The sequence below is a fragment of the Bubalus bubalis genome, chromosome 11, assembly GCF_019923935.1.
Source record: "Bubalus bubalis isolate 160015118507 breed Murrah chromosome 11, NDDB_SH_1, whole genome shotgun sequence".
NCBI classification, from domain to species: Eukaryota; Metazoa; Chordata; class Mammalia; order Artiodactyla; family Bovidae; genus Bubalus; species Bubalus bubalis.
This window is the reverse complement of record NC_059167.1, coordinates 23,668,691-23,691,638: the sequence shown is the minus strand read 5'-3', so window position 1 is coordinate 23,691,638 and position 22,948 is coordinate 23,668,691. Positions and strand designations below refer to the sequence as shown.

Genomic DNA, 22,948 nt, shown 5'->3' with positions numbered 1-22,948 from the left:
GGTCTTTGTCACTGCCCAGGCTTTCTCTAGTTGCAGTGAGCACAGGCAACTTTCTAGTTGCGGTGTGCAGGCTTTTCATTGTGGTGGGCTCTAGAGCACAGGTGTGGTTGTGGCTTCTCATTGTGGTGGGCTCTAGAGCACAGTTGACCACCTCAATAGTTGTGGTCCCATGGGCTCTGTTGGGCTCCGCCAGCAGGTGGGATCTTCCTGGACTAGGGATCAAACCAGTGCCTCCTACACTGGCAGGTGAGTTCTTTACCATCAGGGAAAGGGTCTGTTTTTATAAAGATTTATTAGAAGATAGCCACACTCGCTTATTTATGGTCTATGGCTGATTTCATGTCATAATGACAGATCCGAGAGGTTGCCACCAAGCCTGTAGAGCTTACAAAGCCCTTTACAGAAAAACTTTCCTGATTGCTCTTTTAAAGCAAACACTTGCCTGAACCTTATCATGGGCTTCTGGAAATGCTGCTGCTGCTGTGAAGTTGCTTCAGTCGTGTCTGACTCTGTGCGGCCCCATAGGCGGCAGCCCACTAGGCTCCCCCGTTCCTGGGATTCTCCAGGCAAGAATACTGGAGTGGGTTGCCATTTCCTTCTCCAATGCATGAAAGTAAAAAGTGAAAGTGAAGTCGCTCAGTCGTGTCCGACTCTTCGCAACTCCATGGACGGCAGCCTACCAGGCTCCTCCGTCCATGGGATTTTCCAAGGCAAAAGTACTGGAGTGGGGTGCCATTGCCTTCTCTCTGGAAATGGGACTCAGGTATTTGTAGTCTATAACATTTGCCAACGATTCTGATATGCAGGGTTGAGAATACTGGTTATGAGTGCCTGTCCCAAAGTTTGATTGGCTTGGGTTCTAAGCTCTGCTTCACCACTGACTATCCTGGGCAGTTTCCCACACTCTGGGCCTGGCTTGCCTCTCAGTATCATCAGACTATGGCGGCACCTTTCTCTAGAGTTCCTGTGAGAATCAGACATGATGAGCCACTCGGTGAACGCTCAATGTTATTACCACTAGCTGAAGGAGGAAGACACAGCTTTCTGCTCACCACAAGCCGCTGCACAGCTCAAGACTGCATCCTGTATGCTGCTCAAGTCGTCCATATCTCGTCCATACACATCAGTGAGCTGAAGGGCCCGGCGCCAATCTCTAGCCACCAGGGCTTCCTCGAAGGCCTCGGTGAGCACGTCCAGGGCAGTGGGAGAATGGAGGCCCAGGAGGACGGTGGAGAGACTGGCCTGGCCACAGAGACTCGCGGCCAGACTCTGCCCCTGCTCGGAGGACCCTCGGAGGGGTTCCCAGGCAGCCAGGAGGGAGGCCTCCAGCAGAGGGAACTGTTCCAGGAGGCGCTCACACTCCCGAGCTACCTGCTCGGCTGTCAGAGGCACTTCCCTGCGGCCACGAAGCTCCTTCCATGACAAGCTGGGCTTGGTGACCTTTGACCCCCGGGAAGCCCCCAGACAGGCCACAGTAGCCAGCAGCTTCGAGCGGGACTTCAGAAAGGCCAAGGCGGAGGAGGTGAGGGCTGGGGGTGATGAGTCCCTCGGGGAGGAAGGGGGCTTTCTCTCCAGTGTGGGGTTCTCAGTTGACTTCAGGCAGCTCAGCGTGGAAAGTGGGAGGTCATCCAGGCAGCGGGAGGTGTGCAGCTGGGCCAGGGTGCCCAGGCGGGTCAGAAGGGCTGACGTCTGCTTGCTCTGCATGGAGGAGCAGAGGGTGAGGGGCTCGCAGCAGCAGTTGACAATGACCTGCGGCACGCTCAGGCTCAGACCCTCTTGGGCCAGGAGGGCTGCCAGCCTGGAGGGAAAGAAGCAGAGGGCACGCAAGGCTTGAGTACCTGGGCACCATCACTCAATCTCCAAATTTCTTTATGTTTAAACAAACAGAGGTAAATGCAGACTGTTTCCCCCTATTCCCCTCCTCTTTTTAACTCAAAAGGCAGCCTATTAGACCCAATGCCCTGCCCCTTGCTTTTTTATTTAATAACACATCTGGTAGATCTGTCCATATCCATCTACAGAGAGGCCCCTTATTCTTTTTTTTTTTCTTTTTTATAGCTACACAGCATTCCATTATCTGGAGGAACCTGAATTTAACTAGTCTCCTATTAGTGGACGATGGCTATGCCATACAAAGTTGTGATAAAATGACTTAGTACATACAGCATTTTTCAGATGGATAATAAAGCTTTGGGATAAATTTCCCAATGTGGACTGCCAAAAATGTCAAAAATGCGGATCATCATTTTAGTGGACATGGACAAACTGCTTTCCCACAGGGGCTGTACCAATTTATATCCTGCTGGTAATCTGTGAGAATGTTTGTTTTCCTACAGCCTAGCCAACTAATTGTGTTATCAACGTTTTGGATTTTTGCCTACTCTTAAGTAGAGTCACCTCTTTATTTTATTTACTTATTTATTTTTAATCTGATTTTAACCCCTTTATTTAGATGGGGATAGGAAGAAACAAGGCACATTGAATTTTAATGAAGCCTGCATAAGAGTAACTGCAAATTAATGGAAAAGTTGAAGAAATCCCCGCTTCCTGTACTGAACTCAAACACAGCTCCGCTGAGCCCTTGGTTTCCTTGATGAAACAATTAGGAAGGCCCATGCCCGACACTCACAGGGTGGCTCCTACCTGTCTGGGGGTACTTGTCGCTCAAGCAGGAGGTGTGACACCAGTTGGGAAGAGCTTTGTTGCAGGAGAACAAAGGGGTTTCCTACCTTGACCTCCACGTGATCTGCAGAAGTAAAGAAAGTGATCTTTGCATCACAGACTGCAACATTCAGAGCCCTATTTTCCAGAATCACCAACAAAAATAGTGTCAAAACTACACGGAAAGTCCTTTCATTGGTATTTTTCTAGGTAAAAGGTATTCTTGACATGATGCTGACCGCAGGTTTATCTACGCCTTACCACTGTTCTAGAGACTTCCAACTACAGACACACTTCAGTGAACATGTCTAGCCACAAATAGCAATTTCTGCTCCCTTCCATGTGACTGAAGTGCAGGTAATACTTGCTCTGTGGACTCAAGTAAGCGTCTGGCATTTTAAACAGAGACTCAATTCCTCTTCTCAGTTTTCATATCCACAGTAGATGGAAGATCTGAGAGAGTATTTTTGAGTCATTAATGCCATCAAAATGTACTGAATACTCTCGTGTGCTGTACCACTGCATGAGGCATCGGGGAGATAGAGGTGAATAAGAGAGGACCTCATACATCTACTGCTGCACCTGGAACCTCTTCATCGTGTGCCTTCTTCTTCCTTGCCCTAGACACTCGTGGGCCGGTCCTGGCTGTATTTCCTTTTTCCTGCTACTTACCAGGCTCAGAGCTCAGGCTCCGAAGGAGAACAGCAGCCAGGGTGCTGCAGTACCTGAAGAAGGTGCCCATGTAGTCAGTCCGCTTGCTGCCTGCTGCCGTCTGTTTGCCCAGGTTCTTCTGGAGGAGCTGAGCCTGGATATACACAGGGTGGGCCTCGGCCTCCGGAGCTTTCTGGGCCACCTGCTCCACCAGGGAGGAGAGTGGGGTACTCTTGGGTTCTGGGAAGAGTTACGGAAGGAGAAGGCATGCAGTCTTGAGTCTGTGCATCTGGCTTTGGGTCAATTTCCAACACAATACGGGAACTGAGCCTCTGCTCAGTTCTACATGGGGCATCCTATACTTGGGTATTATACTTACAAGGCAGCTATAAAATCCTAAGTTTATGAAATATAAATACAAATATACACTGCATGGGGCATCCTACAGCTTGGGTATTACACTTTAAGGCAGCTACACAATCCCAAGGGCTTCCCTGATAGCTCAGTTGGTAAAGAATCTGCCTGTAATGCAGGAGACACAGGTTCGATTTCTGGGTTGGGCAGATCTGCTGGAGAAGGGATAGGCTACCCACTCCAGTATTCTTGGGCTTCCCTGGTGGCTTAGGTAAAGAATCTGCCTGCAGTGTGGGAGACCTGGGTTTGATTGCTGGGTTGGGAAGATCCCCTGGAGAAGGGAAAGGCTACCCACTCCAGTATTCTGTCCTGGAGAATTCCATGGACTGTATAGTTCCTGGTGTCGCAGAGTAGGACATGACTGAGTGACTTTCACCATACAATCCCAACTTGGTTCCCTGTGCAAATGATTCTCAGCCAGGAAGAGTTCTGAGTCTGGAGAAATTAGGGTGAAGAGTTCCAGTTTCACCCCAGTGTCTCTGGGGTGGAACTCCTCTGCGAAATGCACAGCACTCTTTTGGGCACGGTTTGGCCAATGTTTATGGAGTGACTTCTGGGTATATCTTTCATTAGGAATGAGAAACGTGTACCAGCTAATGGTGCGCTAAGCATCCCTTCACTTAGGAGGTGGGGAAAACATGTGGGATTAGTTACAAGACCAGTCCTGGTTAACTAGAGTGCTGGTAGGGCCCACTTCTGGGCTTCCCAGGTGGCGCTAGTGGTAAAGAACCCACCTACTAATGCAGGAGACTTGGGTTCAATCCCTGGGTCAGGAAGATCCCCTGGAGGAGGGCATGGCAACCCACTCATGCCTGGAGAATGTCATGGACAGAGGAGCCTGGCGGGCTACAGTCTACAGGGTGGCAAAGAGTCGGACATGGCTGAAGCGACTCAGCACGCACACACAAGGGCCCATTTCTGAGTCCTAAGCCTCCATTCCAATGTGCTCCTTCACGCTCCACTATGTCCTTCCCCTAGTTCAACCTCAACTGCTCCCTTACAGAAGGACTGGTACCTGGCAGCTCTAGTGCTTCTCTTAGCGACTGCAGGATCTGCTCCAGCTGCTGGGAGAGGGTGGTGTGGCTGGCTACACAGTCCTCGGTGAGGCTGGGCCAACACATCTGAAGCAGCTCAGCAATGCTGCACCGTGGGGGACCTCCTCCTTTATCCTCTCCACTCTCTATAGAGAGCAAACGAGAAAGAAAAAGTCAGGTCTGAGGCTGACCCAACGTTCCCAGTCCAGGAGATTTAAAAAAGGTAGTTAAGCAGCTCACCTGATTTGATTTGCCCGGCTGACACAAGTGGGTAATTGAGAATCTTACTGATCTGCTGAAGAACGCCTGGAAAACCTCGAATGCCATCAGCATTGACAAATACGTGGTCTAGCCGGCGACCTGGAAATGGATGAATCAAGAGGGAATGCAGAAAAAACATAAGGTACTTTCAGAGATTGAAAGTCCTGTGTTTACGTGTAAAGTTTTATCTCCTTCAATATTAAGGGGGAGGTAGATGCTGTGCCGGTTGAGTAGACCAGTAAATCTGGTGTATTCCATGCTTGTGGTTCCAGGGCTATCTGAGGCAAGATGCCTCAGCTGTCCACAGCAGCAGACCCAGGAGCTCTGGTATTCCTGGGGAATTGCTGTCCCAAGCCAACCAGGCACTTCTTGTGGATTTGCCTTGATACCTTTCTTAGTTGAGAATTTGAGTTGGGATCCAGTCTCCTCTAATTGTTTTAAATTGTATCCTGATACCCTGACTAGACTATAAAGAATTTTATGTAGAGATTATTCCTTATACCTCTCTTGTGCTCCATAAACTTCAAATAATCTGGAAATGCAGCAGGTACTAAATTAATTCCTGACTGGCATGAAACCAGTTGGCCTGAATATTATATAATCTTCATTCATTTTAGAATATAAGTGCTAGACGAGGGGGAAGTAAACTGTTCAGTAAAAACAGCATTGTGTATGCCACAGTACACTTTCTTAGAAGGACTATGTCAGCATTAAAGGATTTCAAGCCAACAGCTCAGAAGTGATTTGGAAGGGCGTGCATAAAAGAGTTAACACAGAAGGCCTGAGACTGCTATCCTCAGAAAGGCCTGCTGGCAAGGTTGGTCCTTGGCTGGCATCTCCGAACTTGACTGGTAGAAGCTTTTCTACACTGACAAAATTCTCCCTAAATGATGGAAGTGACTGATTGCGCCTAAACCGTTTGTATGGTGTGGTTTATGCTGAACACCTGCCTTCCTTCCGAGAGTCTGGAAGTTTGGTACATGTTGGGCAGTGGGTGCCTTTGTCACCAGCCCCCAATAAAAACCTTGGGCTCTGGGTCACTGATGAGCTTCCAGTAAACAACATTTCACGTTTGTTTGTTGTCACAACTTATTGCTGGGAGAGTTCAGTACGTCCCGTGTGACTCCAGTGGGAGAGAACTCCTGGAAGCTTATGTCTGGTTTCCTCCAGACTTTATCCCATGAGCCTTTTCCCTTTGCTAATTTTGCTTTGTGTCCTTTTGATGATACAATTTGTAGCCATGAGTATGACTATATGCTGAGTCCTGTGGGCTCTCCCAGCGAATCACTGAACCCAGGGAAAGCTACTCATGTCACACTTGTTCACCATTCCGCCCTCCGTATTACTCAGAGTACGTTCCTTTCTCTCTGCCTCGTCACTCCTTCCAGTGTTGGGTGTGTGTATCAAGGATGGGTGGGGAGTGACACTTTGCCTAATTCTTTCTTCACATTCCTCTACCTTCATTCCTCTAAGAACTCCATAGACACATTCTGGGATATCATTAACCTCAAGGTACAATCCTCCCCTTAACTGTGATCCACTAAAATTTTCCCTTATACCTGGTGTACAAGTTTGAGACCCAGGTTTAAAGTGAAGTGGGATTCGCTGTGGAGGAGGTATGCAGTTTAGGGGCACAAATTCCATTTGTACCATTTTTGGAAGGCAACTATATTCACCACTGTATCAGCAATGCCATTTGAACCAGTTTTGAATGTTTATCTCTTTCTTGAGTTTATCTATAAACCAGAAGAAAATTTCCCCAAATGACTGTAGACTATTATGTCTGTTAAGAAGGTGAGATTCTTGGGCTTTCCTGGTGGCTCAGTGGTAAAGAATCCGCTTGCCAATGCACGAGGCACGGGTTTGATCCCTGATGGGGGAAGATCCCACATACCGCAGAGCAAATAAGCCCTCATGCCACAACTACTGAGTCTGTGCTCTAGAGCCGGGGAGCTACAACTACTGAGTCCCTCATGTGCTACAGCCTATGCTCTGTAATAAGAGAAGCCACTGTAATGAGAAGTCTGAGCACCACACCTAGAGAGTAGCCTGGCTCTCTGCAACTAGAGAAACAGCGAAGACCCAGCACAGCCAGAAATAAAATAAATTAAAAAGAAAAGAAGGCGAGGCTCTCAATAGACTAGTCACCAGAATGGACATGAAGAAATAAAGAAACAATCCTTTCTCCTTGTCCCTCCTTCCCCAGTAACTTTCTTCCTGTACAATTATCAAGCATCTCAAAACCCTGTCTCTTTATTTGAGAATATAGGGATCATGTGAAAGAAGCATACTCACCCTGACTCTCAAAGCTGCTGTTAAGGCGCCGTTCAGCTGTTTCCAAGAGCTGCTTGCCGGTTTTCCAGAGCTGGCACTGTGAGCAAGCCAGGTCAAACGCAGCCATGGCAGGCGGGCTGAGGTCCTCCAGAACCTCTTTCAGGGGAGCAGTGAGCTCCATTGGGCAACTGCTTATCCAAAAGTCCTCCTGGAGCGTGGGGATGGGGTCTCCAGAGGTGCTGAGCAGCTTGTCGGTCACATCAGAGATGGAATAAAATACCATCCCTGGACACCCAGTGGTTGGGGGTAAAAGGCAAGAGGTTAAAATGATGCTCACTACCACTTTTATTTTGAGAAGTAGTAATAAGGTCAGGAGGAGTAAGGGTTTCTTCCAGGTCGGGCCTAAAAGTAGGCTGAGAAAGAATGTGGTAGGTCTGTGTGTGCTCATCTGAAAAGATCTCTAAAATATATTGGTAAAAAACAAAAGCAGAAAATAGTACTTGTTATAAAAGCCCATTCATATTAAAAACAAAAAGCATATGCATATATTCTTTTGAATCTGTAAAGAAAATTTCTGGGAGCATATAGAAGGGGCAGTGTGTGATGGTAACTTGATATATACAGCCTAGACCGGCAAAAGATGTAAAAAATGGGACAAGATTCCACTTTCAAGAAACAATGAAAGGATGAGCTCTTTCTACAGTACAGCCAAGGTTGGGCCTGGAGATCTGAGAACCCCAGGCCACAGATGTTAGACAAAACTTCTTCACTTTTTAGGAATGTAAAATAATCCCTGAATAACTACATGGGAAGAAGATACACTAATCAATTCCCCAAAGCTCAAGATAATGGCCATCAAAACCCATGGTGGAAACTGCATTCACACTCCTCAGTATAAGTCACGTAGGACAGGCTTAATGGAAAATAGTTCGAGCGGCAGGTAAGAGACCCCTGTGGTCAGCATAGTTGGCCACAGATAGAAGATGACTCGGGGGTGTCAGGACTGCTGTTCTTTAAGGCAAGTGTCCTGCCCTGGGTTTCTATCATCTTCACGGTGAGCCTCTGGTTTGGGTGGTTTCTCGGCCACACCCTCCTCCCACAACTCCCTCAGCACCCGACAAGAGGGAAGCCGAACCTGCGGCCGCAGCACTGCCGATGGCCTGCAGGGTGGAGCGGCCACTTCCTGTTCTTCGGATGGTGCTGCTGCCCCCGTCTGAGTTCTGGTTTTCGATTTTATGTTCTACTCGGGCCAGCTCCTGGATCACCTCCTGGTAGCGCTCCATGAACATCAGCTCCCCAGAACTGTGTGAAGACTTCAGGTTGAAGGTGAACACCACCTGTCACAGGAGAGAGAAAGGAGTGTGGCTTTTGGTGGGCCTGCTGGAGTGGGGAGAGTCTACAGATCTGAAATCTTGCCAGTCATCAGCCTCTGGCCCTGAGACAGCTGCTTTGGGGGGCTGGAAGAGTGCTGGATGTGCAGAGAGTAGAGCAAATGTAGAAATGACTCATAAAAGTCAGCGAGTCACCAGAGCCCCAGCAGAGTATAGGCAAATGATGTAGACAATTTCAAAGAGAAAATACATGTGACTAATACACAGATGAAAAAATGCCTTCCCTTCCAAGTAGGATTCCTGTATTTCTCACAGCTTGCACACAATCCTCTTAACATTCCAGGAGGCAGCACAAGCAGGTATTACATTTAACTCCAGTTTTCAGGTGAGGATATCAAAGCTCAGAGAGAGTACCTCAGAGGGAGTAAGGGTCTTTCCGATTTTTAAATTTTAAATTCAGGGAATTAAAAAGTCATACTACTGTGCATCTATCATAAGGACAAAGTGTAAAAATAAACTCTCAGGGGGTGGTGGTAGAATGAGCTGCCACAATCTTTTTTGAAAAGCAATTTGGCAATCTATGGAGCTTTAAAAATGTTTATATTCTTTGACTCAGTCATTTTTATGAGAAACTTTCTTAATGAAAAAATTCCAAAGTCTTCATGTGTAAAGGTGATAATCTTTACACTAGTTATTACAATGATTACAGGATTGAAAATAATGGTCAAACGCAGCTACATGATCAGATAAGGTCACTAAAATCAGTTACAGAGCAAATACTTGTAATGTAAAAAATGTACTAAAATTTTAGATTCAAAGTGATCTTGGCTCTATATAAAGGTCACATATATTTCAGAAAGACATTGGCAAAAAATATACTTTTATCTTTAGTATTCGTTCCTCTGGATAATAAGATTAAAACTAATTTTATTTTCTGGTGAATACTTTTTGGCATTTTCTTATATGCACAACTTGCTCTGTAACCAGGTTGAAAAACTTCTATTAAAAAAGAAAAGAAGAAAAGAAAAACTCAAATTCTCAGAAAAGGAAGTGAGCACTTTAGTGGTAAAGCATAGGGGACCTCATAACTGACTTTTGGTTTGGGTGTCAGAAAGGCTAGTGAGAGTCCTATCCTCCTGAGAGGGACAGAATTGTCACTGTTATTAAAATACAAGAGCTAAAATGTGTCAGAGGAAGTTAAACAAAAATTGTCCCATCACATAGATGTTTCCATGTAAACTCACATGAAAGAAAAATTCTGACCTGTGTGTTAAGAGACCAGCATAGGCATCATAAGTACAACAAGAGAGTTTTAAAAATTACAATAGTGGGATTTTATGCTATTACATTTAAACAATAGCAGAGGATTCCTGTATTTCTCACAGCTTACACACAATCCTCTTAACATTTCAGGAAGCAGCACAAGCAGGTATTACATTTAACTCCAGTTTTCAGGTGAGGATATCAAAGCTCAGAGAGAGTAGCTCAGAGGGAGTAAGGGTCTTTCCATTTTCACTCCCTGCAATCTCCCCTACACACATGAACCTAACAGTCTGCTAGCCCCCCTCCACTTCCTGCGTATTCAACTGGCATTCTATTTCTTGTTAAAAATGGTCTGCACAGTGATTTCTAACTTTATAAAACCACATATATGTTCAGAGAAGGACTACAAGGAAAGACATAAATATCAATGTTTTGATTGCCGCCCAATATTTTATCTTGCTAAAACACCATTTATGTTAAGAAAACAAATGATTCAACAGCTTAAATCTCCCCCTGGCTGGCTCTTGAAATCCACAGTGCTCAAGATGGGGTTCCGTACATGCAGACTCCCTCCTGCTTCTCCTGCTGGAATTGCGTCCTCGGGTGCACCCGAGTGGCTCTGGCTGCACACACACCTGCCTCTATCTGTGGCCCCGCGGGTCCTGGACGGTAAAAGGCTGCCCTAGCGCTTTCCTGTGACAAGGTGAGGCTGAGGCTCCTAACGCCTGTTGCACAAGAACCCGGCTCACCTGGTGGGCTTCTGCAAAGTTCCCCCGGAGGATGCAGGATGCCAGCAGTGACTCAGGCGGGGAGAACATCATGGGGATGAGTGAACTGTGAGGCTGCGGCTGCAATCGGCCCTCCAGCTCATTCTTCCCAGACGCAGCACTCAGACTTCCCTCTGTTGGGATACAGGAACGTGGGTGGCCACGGAAGGGACAGAAATTGAGGAAAAATTACCCTGTCACGGGCTGCCCAACTCCTATCCTTCTCAAAGTCCTCTAAAAGGTATGTAAATAGATCTTGATTTTTCCTCAAATGAAGGGCACACCTATGCTATCATCTTTGTCTCTTCTTCTTAAATCTGAAGTACAGTTGAAGTAGAGTTAATATTGCATTACTTACAGGTGCACAGAAAGTGATTTGGTTATATCTACTCTTTTTAAAAATTCTTTTCCATTACTGGTTATTATAAGATAATAAGTGTAGTTCCCTGTGCTACCTACCCAGTAAATTCTTGTCTATTTTATATATGGAGAAGGCAGTGGCAACCCACTCCAGTACTCTTGTCTGGAAAATCCCATGGACGGAGGAGTCTGGTAGGCTGCAGTTCATGGGGTCGCTGGGAGTCGGACACGACTGAGCGACTTCACTTTCACTTTTCACCTTCATGTGTTGGAGAAGGAAATGGCAACCCACTCCAGTATTCTTGCCTGGAGGATCCCAGGGACGGGAGAGCCTGGTGGGCTGCCGTCTATGGGGTTGCACAGAGTCGGACACGACTGAAGCGACTTAGCAGCAGCAGCAGCAGTGTGTATCTGTTAATATGCTAAATTCTTTAGCATATTAAATATAACACTTTATCATCTTTAAATATAAGACTTATGTACCAACTACTTTCCTTGGGTATTTACTTCTGTTTCTCTCTACTGATGAGATATGGAAGGGCTCTCAGCTGATATGGAAATAGCCCCTTCACTGCTGAACACAAGCCAGAACTGCTCAGTCCAAGGTTTCACACCGGGGTGTATGACAACTCTATCAGGGCAAAGTTACTGGAAGTTGGCAACTGGCAGGGACACTGATACCTGAAGTACTTGTGCTCAGTTCACTACTCGTATTTTCCAGGGATGATCTGGAACCTTTGTCCCGGTCATCTAGAGGTATTGGGAAGAAACAGAAAATCAACCATCAATGCCTTACAGTGCAGAAAGTGGGAGGCTGGCTTGAGAGCTGAGATCCAGGTAGAGTGAAAAGATAATGAGTAGTTACTACACCAGTGGCTCCTTCTACAGCAAAACACCAGGTTCCTATGGACCTGTATATATACGCATATGTACATAATTATTCCCCCGCCCTGCCCCCCAGTGGTGAGTCTTTATTCCTTTTAGCTGAGCTGTATTGCTCCCCTTGCAGGGAGGAGAATTTCCTCCTATCTCAGTCCAGCTGCTCCTTCTGAGTGCCCTGAGAAATGGGGATCCATCTTCTTCGTCTCATTCTAGAAGGCTCCAGGCTTCCTCAGCTGATGGTCCGCCTCCCCTCCAGCACGAAGATACACCTAGCAACAAGCTCCAGGGAGGGGTGCTGGCCCTGGCAGAGGAGCAGGGTCAGGAACTGGGGTGAGAGAAGCGACTCAGAGTCTGGCTGAAGGTGCTAGAGCAGCAGCTGCAGGAGCAGGCCCAAGAGGTGAGAGCGAGGGCCCTGGCTGGACCCCTCCCTGGGCACACTGATGGCCCCAGGGTGGGCTTAATATGACCCCAGTGCCCATTTGGCTAGAAGCTTATACCAGCGGTTAACAAGCTCTGGGTCTCAGAGCCTCAGGAGCTTTCAAATTACTTCTAGGGGTCACCGACCCCCACCTGCCCACTAAGCACTGTCAACAGTCTGAAAAAAAATAAAAGCACAGCTATTATAGCCAGGAAGCAGCAGGATGCCAAAGAGGGTCACAAAAATTTTCTGACATAGAAAAGGTGGTCCTAGTACTTGAAAGAGTAGGTAACCAAAGTGTAGGGCCAGGCAGGCTAAAGACCACGATACTGAAAGCCCTGGAGAAAAAGCATCTTTTTCTCAACACTTGCTTTCCTGAAGTGCTGGGGCTTTCAAGGGAAGCTTGCTATTCCTTGTTGTGAAGAATATGTAATTCGAGGGTAATGTCAGGCCACATAAGGCAGCCTCCTTGGCTTACTGTGGGGAAGGAACAGACAGCTGCGGGAAAGAGAAAATGAACTATGCATTTGGGGTTGGATCAGCCAGGTGAATGCAAACTATGCCTTTTGACTCCAATTAACTGAGTCACTTAAGGGGCTCAGCCTTTAAGTTTTCCGTTTCTCTCTCCGTATCTTCCAGCCTGGCCAGGATGCTTGCATCTCTCATTGCCACTTATCTAAAGCCAACTCATTCGTCCATGTTTGGTTCAATAGTCAACTCTTTTATAAAACCTGTTTCTCTGCCTTTTCAGGCTATGCTGACCTTCCCTTCCAAGAGATCTCTTCTGTTCTCAGGCCATGCCACTGGGCAGTTTGTTTTTCATGGGTATTGTTTATGCAGGTAAATTATAAATTCTTCAAAGGCAAAGTCCCGGTTTATGCCTCATTCACTTCCCTCAAAATACCCAGTATTTTTTAGGGCACAGTAAACTATTTAAGAATTACCTGTTAATTATTTAAAAACTAACAAAAATCATAATGGAATATGACTATCCAAAATTTAATACTTCTGTATAATGCTCAATAGACAAAATGCAGCAAAGCTTGTAGCACATAATGACAGAATATTTTCCTTCAGGTATAAAGAGCTTCTTACAATTCAACAAGAAAGACAAATCCAATAGAAAATATGGACCTGAGACTGAAAATTATAAACGGCCAATAAATATATGAAAAGACACAATCTCAAACTAAAAATTAGTATTAAGTTGATGACACACCATTACTATACTAATCATATTGGCAAAGATTAATACTACTCATTGTTTTTTTTTGATACTGCTCATTTCTGATAAGTGTATATTCAAATAGGCTTTTATATACAGATGATGGGAGAGTAAGTTGGCCTGCCTTTTTGGGGGGCGATTTGTTACATCTATATTTTGTACCCACATATACTTTGACTCGGTGAAGGCAATGGCACCCCACTCTAGTACTCTTGCCTGGAAAATCCCATGGACGGAGGAGCCTGGTAGGCTGCAGTCCATGGGGTCGCGAAGAGTCTGACACGACTGGGCGACTTCACTGTCACTTTTCACTTTCATGCACTGGAGAAGGAAATAGCAACCCACTCCAGTGTTCTTGCCTGGAGAATCCCAGGGATGGGGAGCCTGGTGGGCTGCCGTCTATGGGGTCACACAGAGTCGGACACAACTGAAGCGACGCAGCAGCAGCATACTTTGACTTTCTGTTAAACTGCTGTCTATATTATAGATATATTCACACAAGTATGCATAGACATACATACAGGGTTGTTTACTGTAGCACTGTTTATAGGAGCAAAAAACTAGAAACAATTTAAATGCCCACAAAAGGGTAGGTAGGACAATGGACTCCTAAGCAGTCTTTAAAATAAGTGAAGTGACTTCTCAATACAGAGTATGATACATTTACATATGTAAGAGGATGTAAGTGAAAAAAGAAAGTTGCAGCTTCTCTATATAGTAACAATGAATCTATATATCTTCCCAGGTGGCACTAGTGGTAAAGAACCTGCCTGCCAATGCAGGAGATGCAAGAGACGCAAGTTTGATCCCTGGGTTCAGAAGATCCACTGGAGGAAGGCCTGGAGGAGGGCACGGCAACCCAGTCGAGTATTCCTGTCTGGAGAACCCATGGACAGAGGAGCACGGAGGGCTATGGTCCATAGGATCACACAACTGCAGCAATTTAGGGCACATATATATGCTTGCATTGCATAGAGAATTTCTGGCAGAAAACTATAAGCAGGGGTTATTTTAGGGGAGTGGGATTAGGATAATCTTAGACCACTTTTGTTTATACTTTATTTGGAATTGCTCTAAGATACTTTATCTTTGGGTGGTCCAGTGGTTAAAGACTCCACATTCCCAGCGCAGGGGGCCCAGGTTGGATCCCTGGTCAGGGAACTAGATCCCACATGCCACCACTAAGACCTAGCACAGACAAATACATAAATAACAATTCAGAAAAAAAGATACTTTATCTTTAAGAATTGCTTGACTGTTTTACCTTTAAGAATACTAGACAAGTGGCAATACATCATCTGCCTGGTGCATGGGATGGAGGCATGGGGAGAGCTCTTTGGATTACCTGCCCGGCTCTTTCTTGTCCGACGACCCCGGCGGAGACTGGGGTGCCGTGTGGTGAGGGGTCGGAATCTTCGGGAAGGTTGTTCCTCTGAAACAGCAAACCCAGTGGGTCATATGGGAGGGTGATCAATTTTTTTTCTAATTGATGTATCACTGCTGCTGTACAGTATTATATAAGTTATAGGTGTACAATATTATATAAGTTACAGGTTATATATAACATATAATGTAATACTGTATATTACAGTTGCACAATATAGTGATTCACAATTTTTAAAGGTTATACTCCATTTATAGTTATAAAATGTTGGCCCTATTCCCCGTGTTGTACAATATATCCTTGTAGCTTATTTTATACCTAACCGTTTGTACCTCTTACTCCCCTACTCCTATACTGCCCCTCCTCCCTTCGAGGGTGACCAATTTTGAGTTGGTCCACCTCCTGGGGTAATAACAGGGAAGATCTGAACCAGACTGTGAGCCGTGGAGCAGTTCCTGAGTTCTGACAGGGGTGGCTCTGGTGATGTGTCTGGAGCTAGTTGGCTCTATGCACTCCTAGCTCTCTCCCGTATTCCTGAGATGTTTCTTTCACCTCCCCTTCTGTTATCTCCTCTCACCTGAGCCCTGGATGCTGGTCACCACCTTGTACCTCCACTGGGCCTCCGAGAGAACCTTGGAGAACTGGTGCAGGCGACTCTGCAGTCCGTCTCTGCTGCCCGAGCCGCTCTGGCCTTCCAGCAGCTTTGGCTTCTCAGGGGGACCGCGGCTGCTCAGCTCATCCAGCTGCTCCTGGAGCAGCCTGAGGAAGGCTCCTATCGCAAATTCATCAGCCAGGAACCCACTGACACCACTCGTAAAGTGCTTTAGGTCCAAAAAGCTGTGCCCGTGAGGCTCCGGGGAACTGTATTTTGGCTCTGGCTTCGGACAGCTTGGAACTGTGTAGGCCAGGCCCCTGGCGGTACCCAGGGCACCCTGTTCTGACTTCCTCTCAGGCTGTGCTACGTGCTGAGGGCTCTCTGACGGGGACCTCAAACCCAGCGGGCCCTTCCCCTCAACATCATCGTCCTCAGCGTAGTCCTCGGGCAGGTGAGGCTCTGGGTGAAGATCGGCAGAGGTGATGAGGAGCAACGAGAAGATGTTTTCTAGAAGTTCCAGGCACAGAGAGTCAGGAATACTGCACAGATACTGTTGACACCTGGCCAGGTACGTTGAGAAGAGATCTGAAGCACCTGAAGCAGCATGGGTAAGAGAAGAGGCCAGAGAAGGAGAAGGAAAGAGAGAGAATGCAAACATTAGAAAGAGTACTTGCCAGACTCAAACACTTTCCCAACTTTAACTCATTTCTTTCTTTGTAACGACTCAGGGAACTGTGGTTACAGTCAGAAGAACGAGAGACCGCTGAGCCATGTCTTCATGATTTGCAGAAAGATTTTGTTCCCTTAACAAAAAGCACAGCTGACTGAGCACTCAAAATTTTGTTTCTGCTTTTTGAAATTAGATTATTCCTCATCTCGGAGAAGCACTCCATATTTCAATTCCTACAATGAAGACAGCCTGGAGACTCCTTATCCCTCATTTCCATTTTCATTCACTGTTACAGTACAGGTGACCACAGGCTACCCAGATCGCTTAAGACATACTCACTGGTCAGAAATGACCATGCTTACAGGTGAAGGTCTATTCCAAAGCTGAAAGGGAGAGAGATCTGAACACAAGGCACAGAAGGCAAATAAGGAGTTGCAAGTTATTAAGAAAAATGGGAGAGAATAGGACAGAAGGTTCTTTCAAACTGTAGGCTGTGACCCAAGACACTGACTTAGCTGCACTTGAAAAAATGAAATAAAACAGAAAAATAATCTGGAGTGTGCTCTGTATGGAAGGGTAAACAATGCTTCTTGAAAGTTATTTCAGTTTTGTTGTTGTTTAGTTGCTAAGTTGTGTCTCTTTTGTGATCCCCAAGGACTGTAGCCTACCAGGCTCCTGTCCATGGGATTTCTTAGGCAAGAATACTGGAGTGGGTTGCCATTTCCTTCTCCAGGGGATCGTCCCTACTCAAGAGATCGAACCTGCATCTTCTGTAGTGGCAGGCAGATTCTTTACCACTGAGCCACCAGGGCAGCCCTATTTCAGTTTATACGTCACATATATACATACACACAAAAGCACAGATTATATACCTAGGTACAAACTGAAGTGATGTAAAATACTGTGGATTGAGTTTAAAAAAAAAGCATTTGGAAAACACGGTACTAGATCAGACTCTGAGAAGTTATACAAATCACTTGCTTTCTCCATGTCCCTTTGATTCACAGAGGCTGATACATGGAAGAAATTAATCATGGGCATAATAAAAGGCCACCTTCCAATCCTGGTGGAAAAGTGTTCCCACGCAAAGAGCCTCCTGGGGCAGGTGGTGCGCAGCTTCTGCTGGGGAAGGGGTGAGGGCGGCACTGTACCTGGGGAGGAGGGAGGATCGTTCACGGGCTCTGCAACTGAGGCCAGGTCATCAGAGGGGCCGTCTTTGCACTGCCGGCACTGGGAGTGCTGGTGTGAGCTGACGCACAGGGCATAGATGGCGTACTTCATGGCACAGAAGCTCCGGTAGAGAGTCAGGCTCTGACTCTGGCTCAGGTGTGCGGGGACGAGGGTGTCAGCTGAATCTGAATTGCAGAGAGAATCAGGCAGAACTTCAGGATTGCTCTTTTTAGGCCAGGGCCGCACTCGGGCTGAAGCACAGAGATATCAAGCTACTAATCCCCTAAGTGTTCTCACCCTCTTTCTTTTTGGGCAGTGTGATGGGTATCTCTTCCAGGTCTTGTTTCCTACTCAACAACAATGTCTAGTTCCCCTGATTCCTTTTACCCACCAACTTCCCCTCTACATGTCTGTTCTACCCAGGTCTCCTGGCTATTTAACAAGTTTTCCCCTTGCATTTCTTAAAATACTTGTTTTTCCTTTTTTAAATAATTAAAACTTGTAAAAGTTTAGTCTACTTTAGAGAATGCCGCATTATCCAAAAGGAGGCTTAAAATGTGTTTAGATCAAGAAACAAGAGAGCAAAGTAACACAAAATTTTTTTAAAAATTGATATTTTTAGGAAAGCCCCAAAGCAGACATCATGGGGAAAAAAATACAAACTCTGTTGAGATTACTTTACACTTATTTAATAATTTATAATTTTTTATTAAAAATTTGTTTTGAATTTAGGAAGCAGGGTCCCATAATCTTTACAGAATCTCTAAACATCTTAATCTAGCCCAAATTATTTCCATAGAAGAAGTACAACCTGTTCAAAGAAATAAAGCAAAAAGAAGAAAAAAAATGTCACCCACAATCCTACCAGCTAAACACAAACCACTGTTAGGTACATTCTGGTTTAACCCCTTTCACACTTTGTGTACATGTAGAGTTGGTGGTAGGTCCTTTAAAAAAGTAAATGGTGGGGTGGGATGAATTGGGAGATTGGGATTGATGTATATACACTAGTGATATTATATATAAAATAGGTAACTAGTGAGAACCTTCTAGAGAAGGAAATGGCAACCCACTCCAGTATTCTTGCCTGGGGAAATCCCATGGGCAGAGGAGCCTGGTGGGCTATAGTCCATGGGGTCACAAAAGAGGCAGACACGACTGAGTGACAAAACAGCAACAATGAGAACCCACTGTAGAGCACGGGGAACTCTACTCAGTGCTCTGTGGTCACCTAAATGGGAAGGAAATCCAAAAAAGAGGGGATATATGTATACATATAGCTGACTCACTTTGCTGTAAAGCAGAAACTAACATAACATTGTAACGTAATTATGCACCAATAAAAATTAATTTACAAAAGTAAAGCAAAGCAATATCTAGGCTGAAAGACATCTACTGCCACATGAAAATGTTTGTTTCTCCCAAAGGTAAGGTCCCTGGCCTGTGTAGTAGATTGAGACCACACTATCGTATGATTTTTGAGAGCGGAAAGAAAGAGCTTGCTACGAGGGCTCTGAATTTACACCAAAGATCTAAGGCTAAAGTAAGGCTTTGTTACTGTTTAAGGCAAGTCTTTTTTTGGAAAGAAAAACTCTAAAAAAGTTTGAAAAAGAATCTTCTAAGAGAAAAATCCAACCTGTTCAATAGACTATGAAGAAGGTACAGGGAAGGCAGGCACAAAATGTGCTATGAGACAGCTAATGGACCTTGGAGACTCACCAAGAACTGGCATAGATACTGCCAGTGACAATGCTGTGAATTGCCATGTCACATGACAGTTCCTAATTCCATGGATTGAGGGTATGCTTGTGGTTCCTGAGCTGGATCCCTAAGGGACTGCTCTCATAGGATTCCCTTGGCCTCACCTAGAAAGGGAGGGTGTCCCTACATCTCATAATCTGATTGGAGCAAACAGCACTAATTTAGAAGGTACCTGCTGGACCACCCATCTTGACAGATCCCAGCAATCATGCTAAATAAATCTTGTGCTAAAAGAAACATGTGTAATACTTTCCTGGGGGGAACCCTGCCTAGGTCACTCCTTCGCCAACTCACCATGCTCTTGCTGGGGGTCCTTGGCTGGCACCTTCTGTAGGAGCTTGAGAACATCTTCCTCCCTGAGGGCTGGAAGGTTTGTAAGGTGATGGAGAGAGTAGAGCACTGAGTGGCTGTCTCCACCATGTAAATGACACAAGAGATCTCTCTTTGGTATGGGGTTGCTGAAAGCAAAAGTTGGGAGGATGGAAGGGGAGACAGTTTAAATAATTGCTTGGGAAAAGACCAGTCTCCATTTCCTCTTATTCTTTCTCTCTGGTTTGTAACACCACAGGTTTCACTTCCCCAAACACTAAATTTCAGATGGACAATGACAGAGGATAGCATTTGTTTTACCCTCAGGGAAGGACATCTATCAAACCAGCTTTTTACTTGTCTAGAAAAGATCTAGGAAGGGCCTTTGTGCTCAGCAGACTCTAAAAAGGCCCCACAGATTAAGCTTCCTAATTTCTGTAACCTTCCTAGCTGAGATCCAACAGGGGCTTCTCTGCTTTTCTTTGAGTCAGGGCCCCTCGCTACTTCCACCTCTGCTGGTAATGTGGGTGAAGAACAAAACAGGAACCCAGATTTAGGGAGGACTAAGGCTAAGTTATCAGGAAAACACAGGACCTCACACACATTTCAAAAGGCAGTTGTTGAATAAAAATGTGACTTAAGATAACATGCAGCTAAGGATGTGGACCACGCCCAAAAGCTGTGTGACTCTAGGCATGTTACTTAACACTTCTGGGCTTCAGGGGCCCCATCTTTAAAATGAGGATAACTTTGGTGTCTATCTCACAGGATTAGGGTCAAGCTCATTACGTAAATGACTTAAAGCAATCCCTGGTATACAGTAAGTGCTCAGGAAACACAAGCTTTTGTTTTTGTTATCATTGTCATCCTTAAATTATCCTCTAGTTATGACCTTGTGGCTGTAGTGAAGATTATCACTACTTGTATTTCTTTCCCGGTTTAATAGTTGGAAAAACTACTTGTTGTGGGTCAATACTGTCAACTCAAGACATTTATGGGGAAGAGGTGTTGAAAAGGCCACATGCGTAGATTGTGGGGTCAAGTGTGCCCAGTGGTGGGAAGGGGGCTGGTGGTACAGAACCGTACCTGCTGTGCTGCACACACCACTCCAGGACCTCCAGGTGAGCCCACAGCCCATCGCAGGCATCCCTCAGGAGCTTATCACAGCCTTGGTCCTGCATTGATACAGGAGAAGAAAGAGATGCTGACTCGGGTCCCTGGGGTCAGAGGCTGTGACCTACTTCAGGACCCTGCCCCAGCCCAAAGCCTCATCACACACATTTCTGGAGGAGCTTGGGCTGCAGCATGAGTTACCTGGGTCCTGTGGAGTGTCTGGAGCAGGCTCTTGGCTGACGCTAGGCTCTGGCAGTGTGTCCAGCCCAGGAGCACGAGCAGTCTGCTGAGAGGCCTGAATTCTCTATTGAGCAGGCAGCCAAGACTTGGGAAGTCTTCCTCCTTCAGTAGGGTGAGTGCTGTCACCTGGAAGCCAAAGGAGACGGCTAGAGGACTTGCTGCGCATCAGGGTGAGAAGATTTTCCGTTTAGAAGGGAGGTTTCCAACAATGCCAGAAGTGGCCAGTTGTTTATAAAATGTTTACAAAAATACTAGATGGTAAGCTTCCTGAAGGCAGGGACTGACTTCTGTTGTATCTCCAGATCCTAGCATAGGATGTAGCACATAGACTAAGTTAATAAACAGTTGTTGAATTAAACTGGACCTCAGCTGCAATCTGGAAGAAGGGTAGAGTAATTAGATTCCCCTGTCAATTAGGCGACATGTTGCTGCCACTGTCTCTTCTTCCTCACACTCTCCAGAAAGCTTACACATACCTGCCCAAGGACAGATATGAAATGAAATGCTGGCAGTTCTAAATATGAATGATACTGGTTCTCAGAGCCTTCTGGAACTGTGAGAGAGACACAAACTAGATGACTTACCACTAATTAAACTGCTTTGCATTGGACAGATGAATGGGCAAGAAAGGAAGAATGAAAAAAACCTGGAAAGGATCCCTGGGAACTTGTGTGATGGAGAATCACTGAGTTTGACTTACCAGGATCTGCTCGAGGAAGTGCTTGCTGTTGCTCAGGCAATAGAAATAGGCCAATTTCCAGGCGTGGGCTGGGTCAGGATTGGAGAACAAGGCTAGCATTGCCCGCTCAGGATCAAGAGGATCTGGTTGGAGTGAAAATTAACACAGACAGCCCAACTGATGTGAGAGTTCATTCTTTCAGAAAGTTACACCAGATTTTCTACACTTCTATCTTAAAGACTCTTTCTTCTCTTAGTGTGTGTGCTCAATTCATCAGTTGTGTCTAACTCTTTGCAACCCCATGGCTCCCCTGACCAGGCTCCTCTGTCCATGGGATTTCCCAGGCAAGAATACTGGAATGGGTTGTCATTTCCTTCTCCAGGGGATCTTCCTGATGCAGGGATTGAACCTGCAACTTTTGTGGCTCCTGCATTGGCAGGTGGATTATTTCCCATTAGCGCCACCTCTTTCCTGCTAGTGTATCATTTTTTCCCCCATCACTCCATCTTGGACTACAAAATACGTGCTTTCACAAAGCACAGATGCCCATTTTTACAGAACCCTTGCCCATTTTTGCTTAGCTTCTCCCATTAGATTTCCAGAGCAACATAGAAGGCAGGGATTCAGAGGGGTTGGACAGGGTGGAATTGGCAACACAGGAGAAGCTGTGCAGGGACACACCTTTTCCCGAGGGCGTGGCCTTCTCTGCACAGGTGTGGCTGTACAGGGACACCAGGTCCCGCCCGGCCTTGTGCAGCAGGCAGCCCAGCAGCCGCTCCTCCCGCAGGGGACTCCCCTCGGACCTGCAGGCCTCCAGCAGCTCCTCACACAGGAGACGCAGCTCAGCCCCGAGCGGCTCTGCAGGGCAGCGCAGCGTCCGCAGAGCCCCGTAGATGGCATCGACTGTCCCTGGGGGAGCGGCGGTAGGGCCCTGCAAAGTTCGCAGTGCCTTCCGAATGAGGTCCACCAGTGCTTCCTGCAGAGGCCAGCCTCGGAGGCCCGCACCATCAACCTCCCCAAGCAGGAGCTCCAGCAGGGCCTGTGCGACCTGGGGGGCCTCCCTCAAGAGATCCCAGAGCACAGACACAGCTTCTGAGCTGAGCCGAGGGGGCCAGCTCTCCTGCCTCAGGTTTCCATCAAGCACAGGGTCCACTCTGTCTTGTGCTAAGACCGCATACAGCTCCTAAATAGAGGATGAAGAGAGAGAGATGGGTGGTATGCCCAGAATGTCATCACTTACAAGCCTCGATGTTTCCCTCCTTTCAGTGTACACATGCATGGATATATACAATAGAAGCAGTAGCAAAGGTTTCTGTAGTTGCTACTATGTGCCAGGTTCTTTAGACAGAAAAATTAATACTTAAAACCACCTTAGGAAGAAGACACTACTATTATCCTCATTTTGAAGGTGTCCTCCAACTAGGGGGTTGAGGCAAAGAGAGATTTGTCCAAGGCCTCCATCCTCAAGCTAGTCTATCCACACCCC

The 22,948-nt window shown here is 46.3% G+C and overlaps 1 protein-coding gene across 3 annotated transcripts in view; it reads right to left on the bottom strand.

Annotated features, from left to right (window-relative positions):
- Positions 1-22,948, bottom strand: part of ZFYVE26 (zinc finger FYVE-type containing 26) — a 70,577-nt gene that overhangs the window by 39,934 nt on the left and 7,695 nt on the right. For all 3 annotated transcript variants that reach the window (XM_006056168.4, XM_006056169.4, XM_044924811.2), the window contains 17 exons: positions 22,144-22,645; positions 21,484-21,605; positions 20,745-20,909; positions 20,517-20,605; positions 19,416-19,579; positions 17,342-17,545; positions 15,503-16,114; positions 14,887-14,973; positions 11,698-11,766; positions 10,639-10,790; positions 8,431-8,632; positions 7,317-7,580; positions 5,001-5,120; positions 4,742-4,906; positions 3,334-3,552; positions 2,644-2,746; positions 1,053-1,798 (listed from right to left, as the gene is read on the bottom strand). In XM_006056168.4, the coding sequence (XP_006056230.3) occupies positions 1,053-1,798; positions 2,644-2,746; positions 3,334-3,552; positions 4,742-4,906; positions 5,001-5,120; positions 7,317-7,580; positions 8,431-8,632; positions 10,639-10,790; positions 11,698-11,766; positions 14,887-14,973; positions 15,503-16,114; positions 17,342-17,545; positions 19,416-19,579; positions 20,517-20,605; positions 20,745-20,909; positions 21,484-21,605; positions 22,144-22,645 (3,985 nt within the window). The remainder of the gene's footprint in view (positions 1-1,052; positions 1,799-2,643; positions 2,747-3,333; positions 3,553-4,741; positions 4,907-5,000; positions 5,121-7,316; positions 7,581-8,430; positions 8,633-10,638; positions 10,791-11,697; positions 11,767-14,886; positions 14,974-15,502; positions 16,115-17,341; positions 17,546-19,415; positions 19,580-20,516; positions 20,606-20,744; positions 20,910-21,483; positions 21,606-22,143; positions 22,646-22,948) is intronic.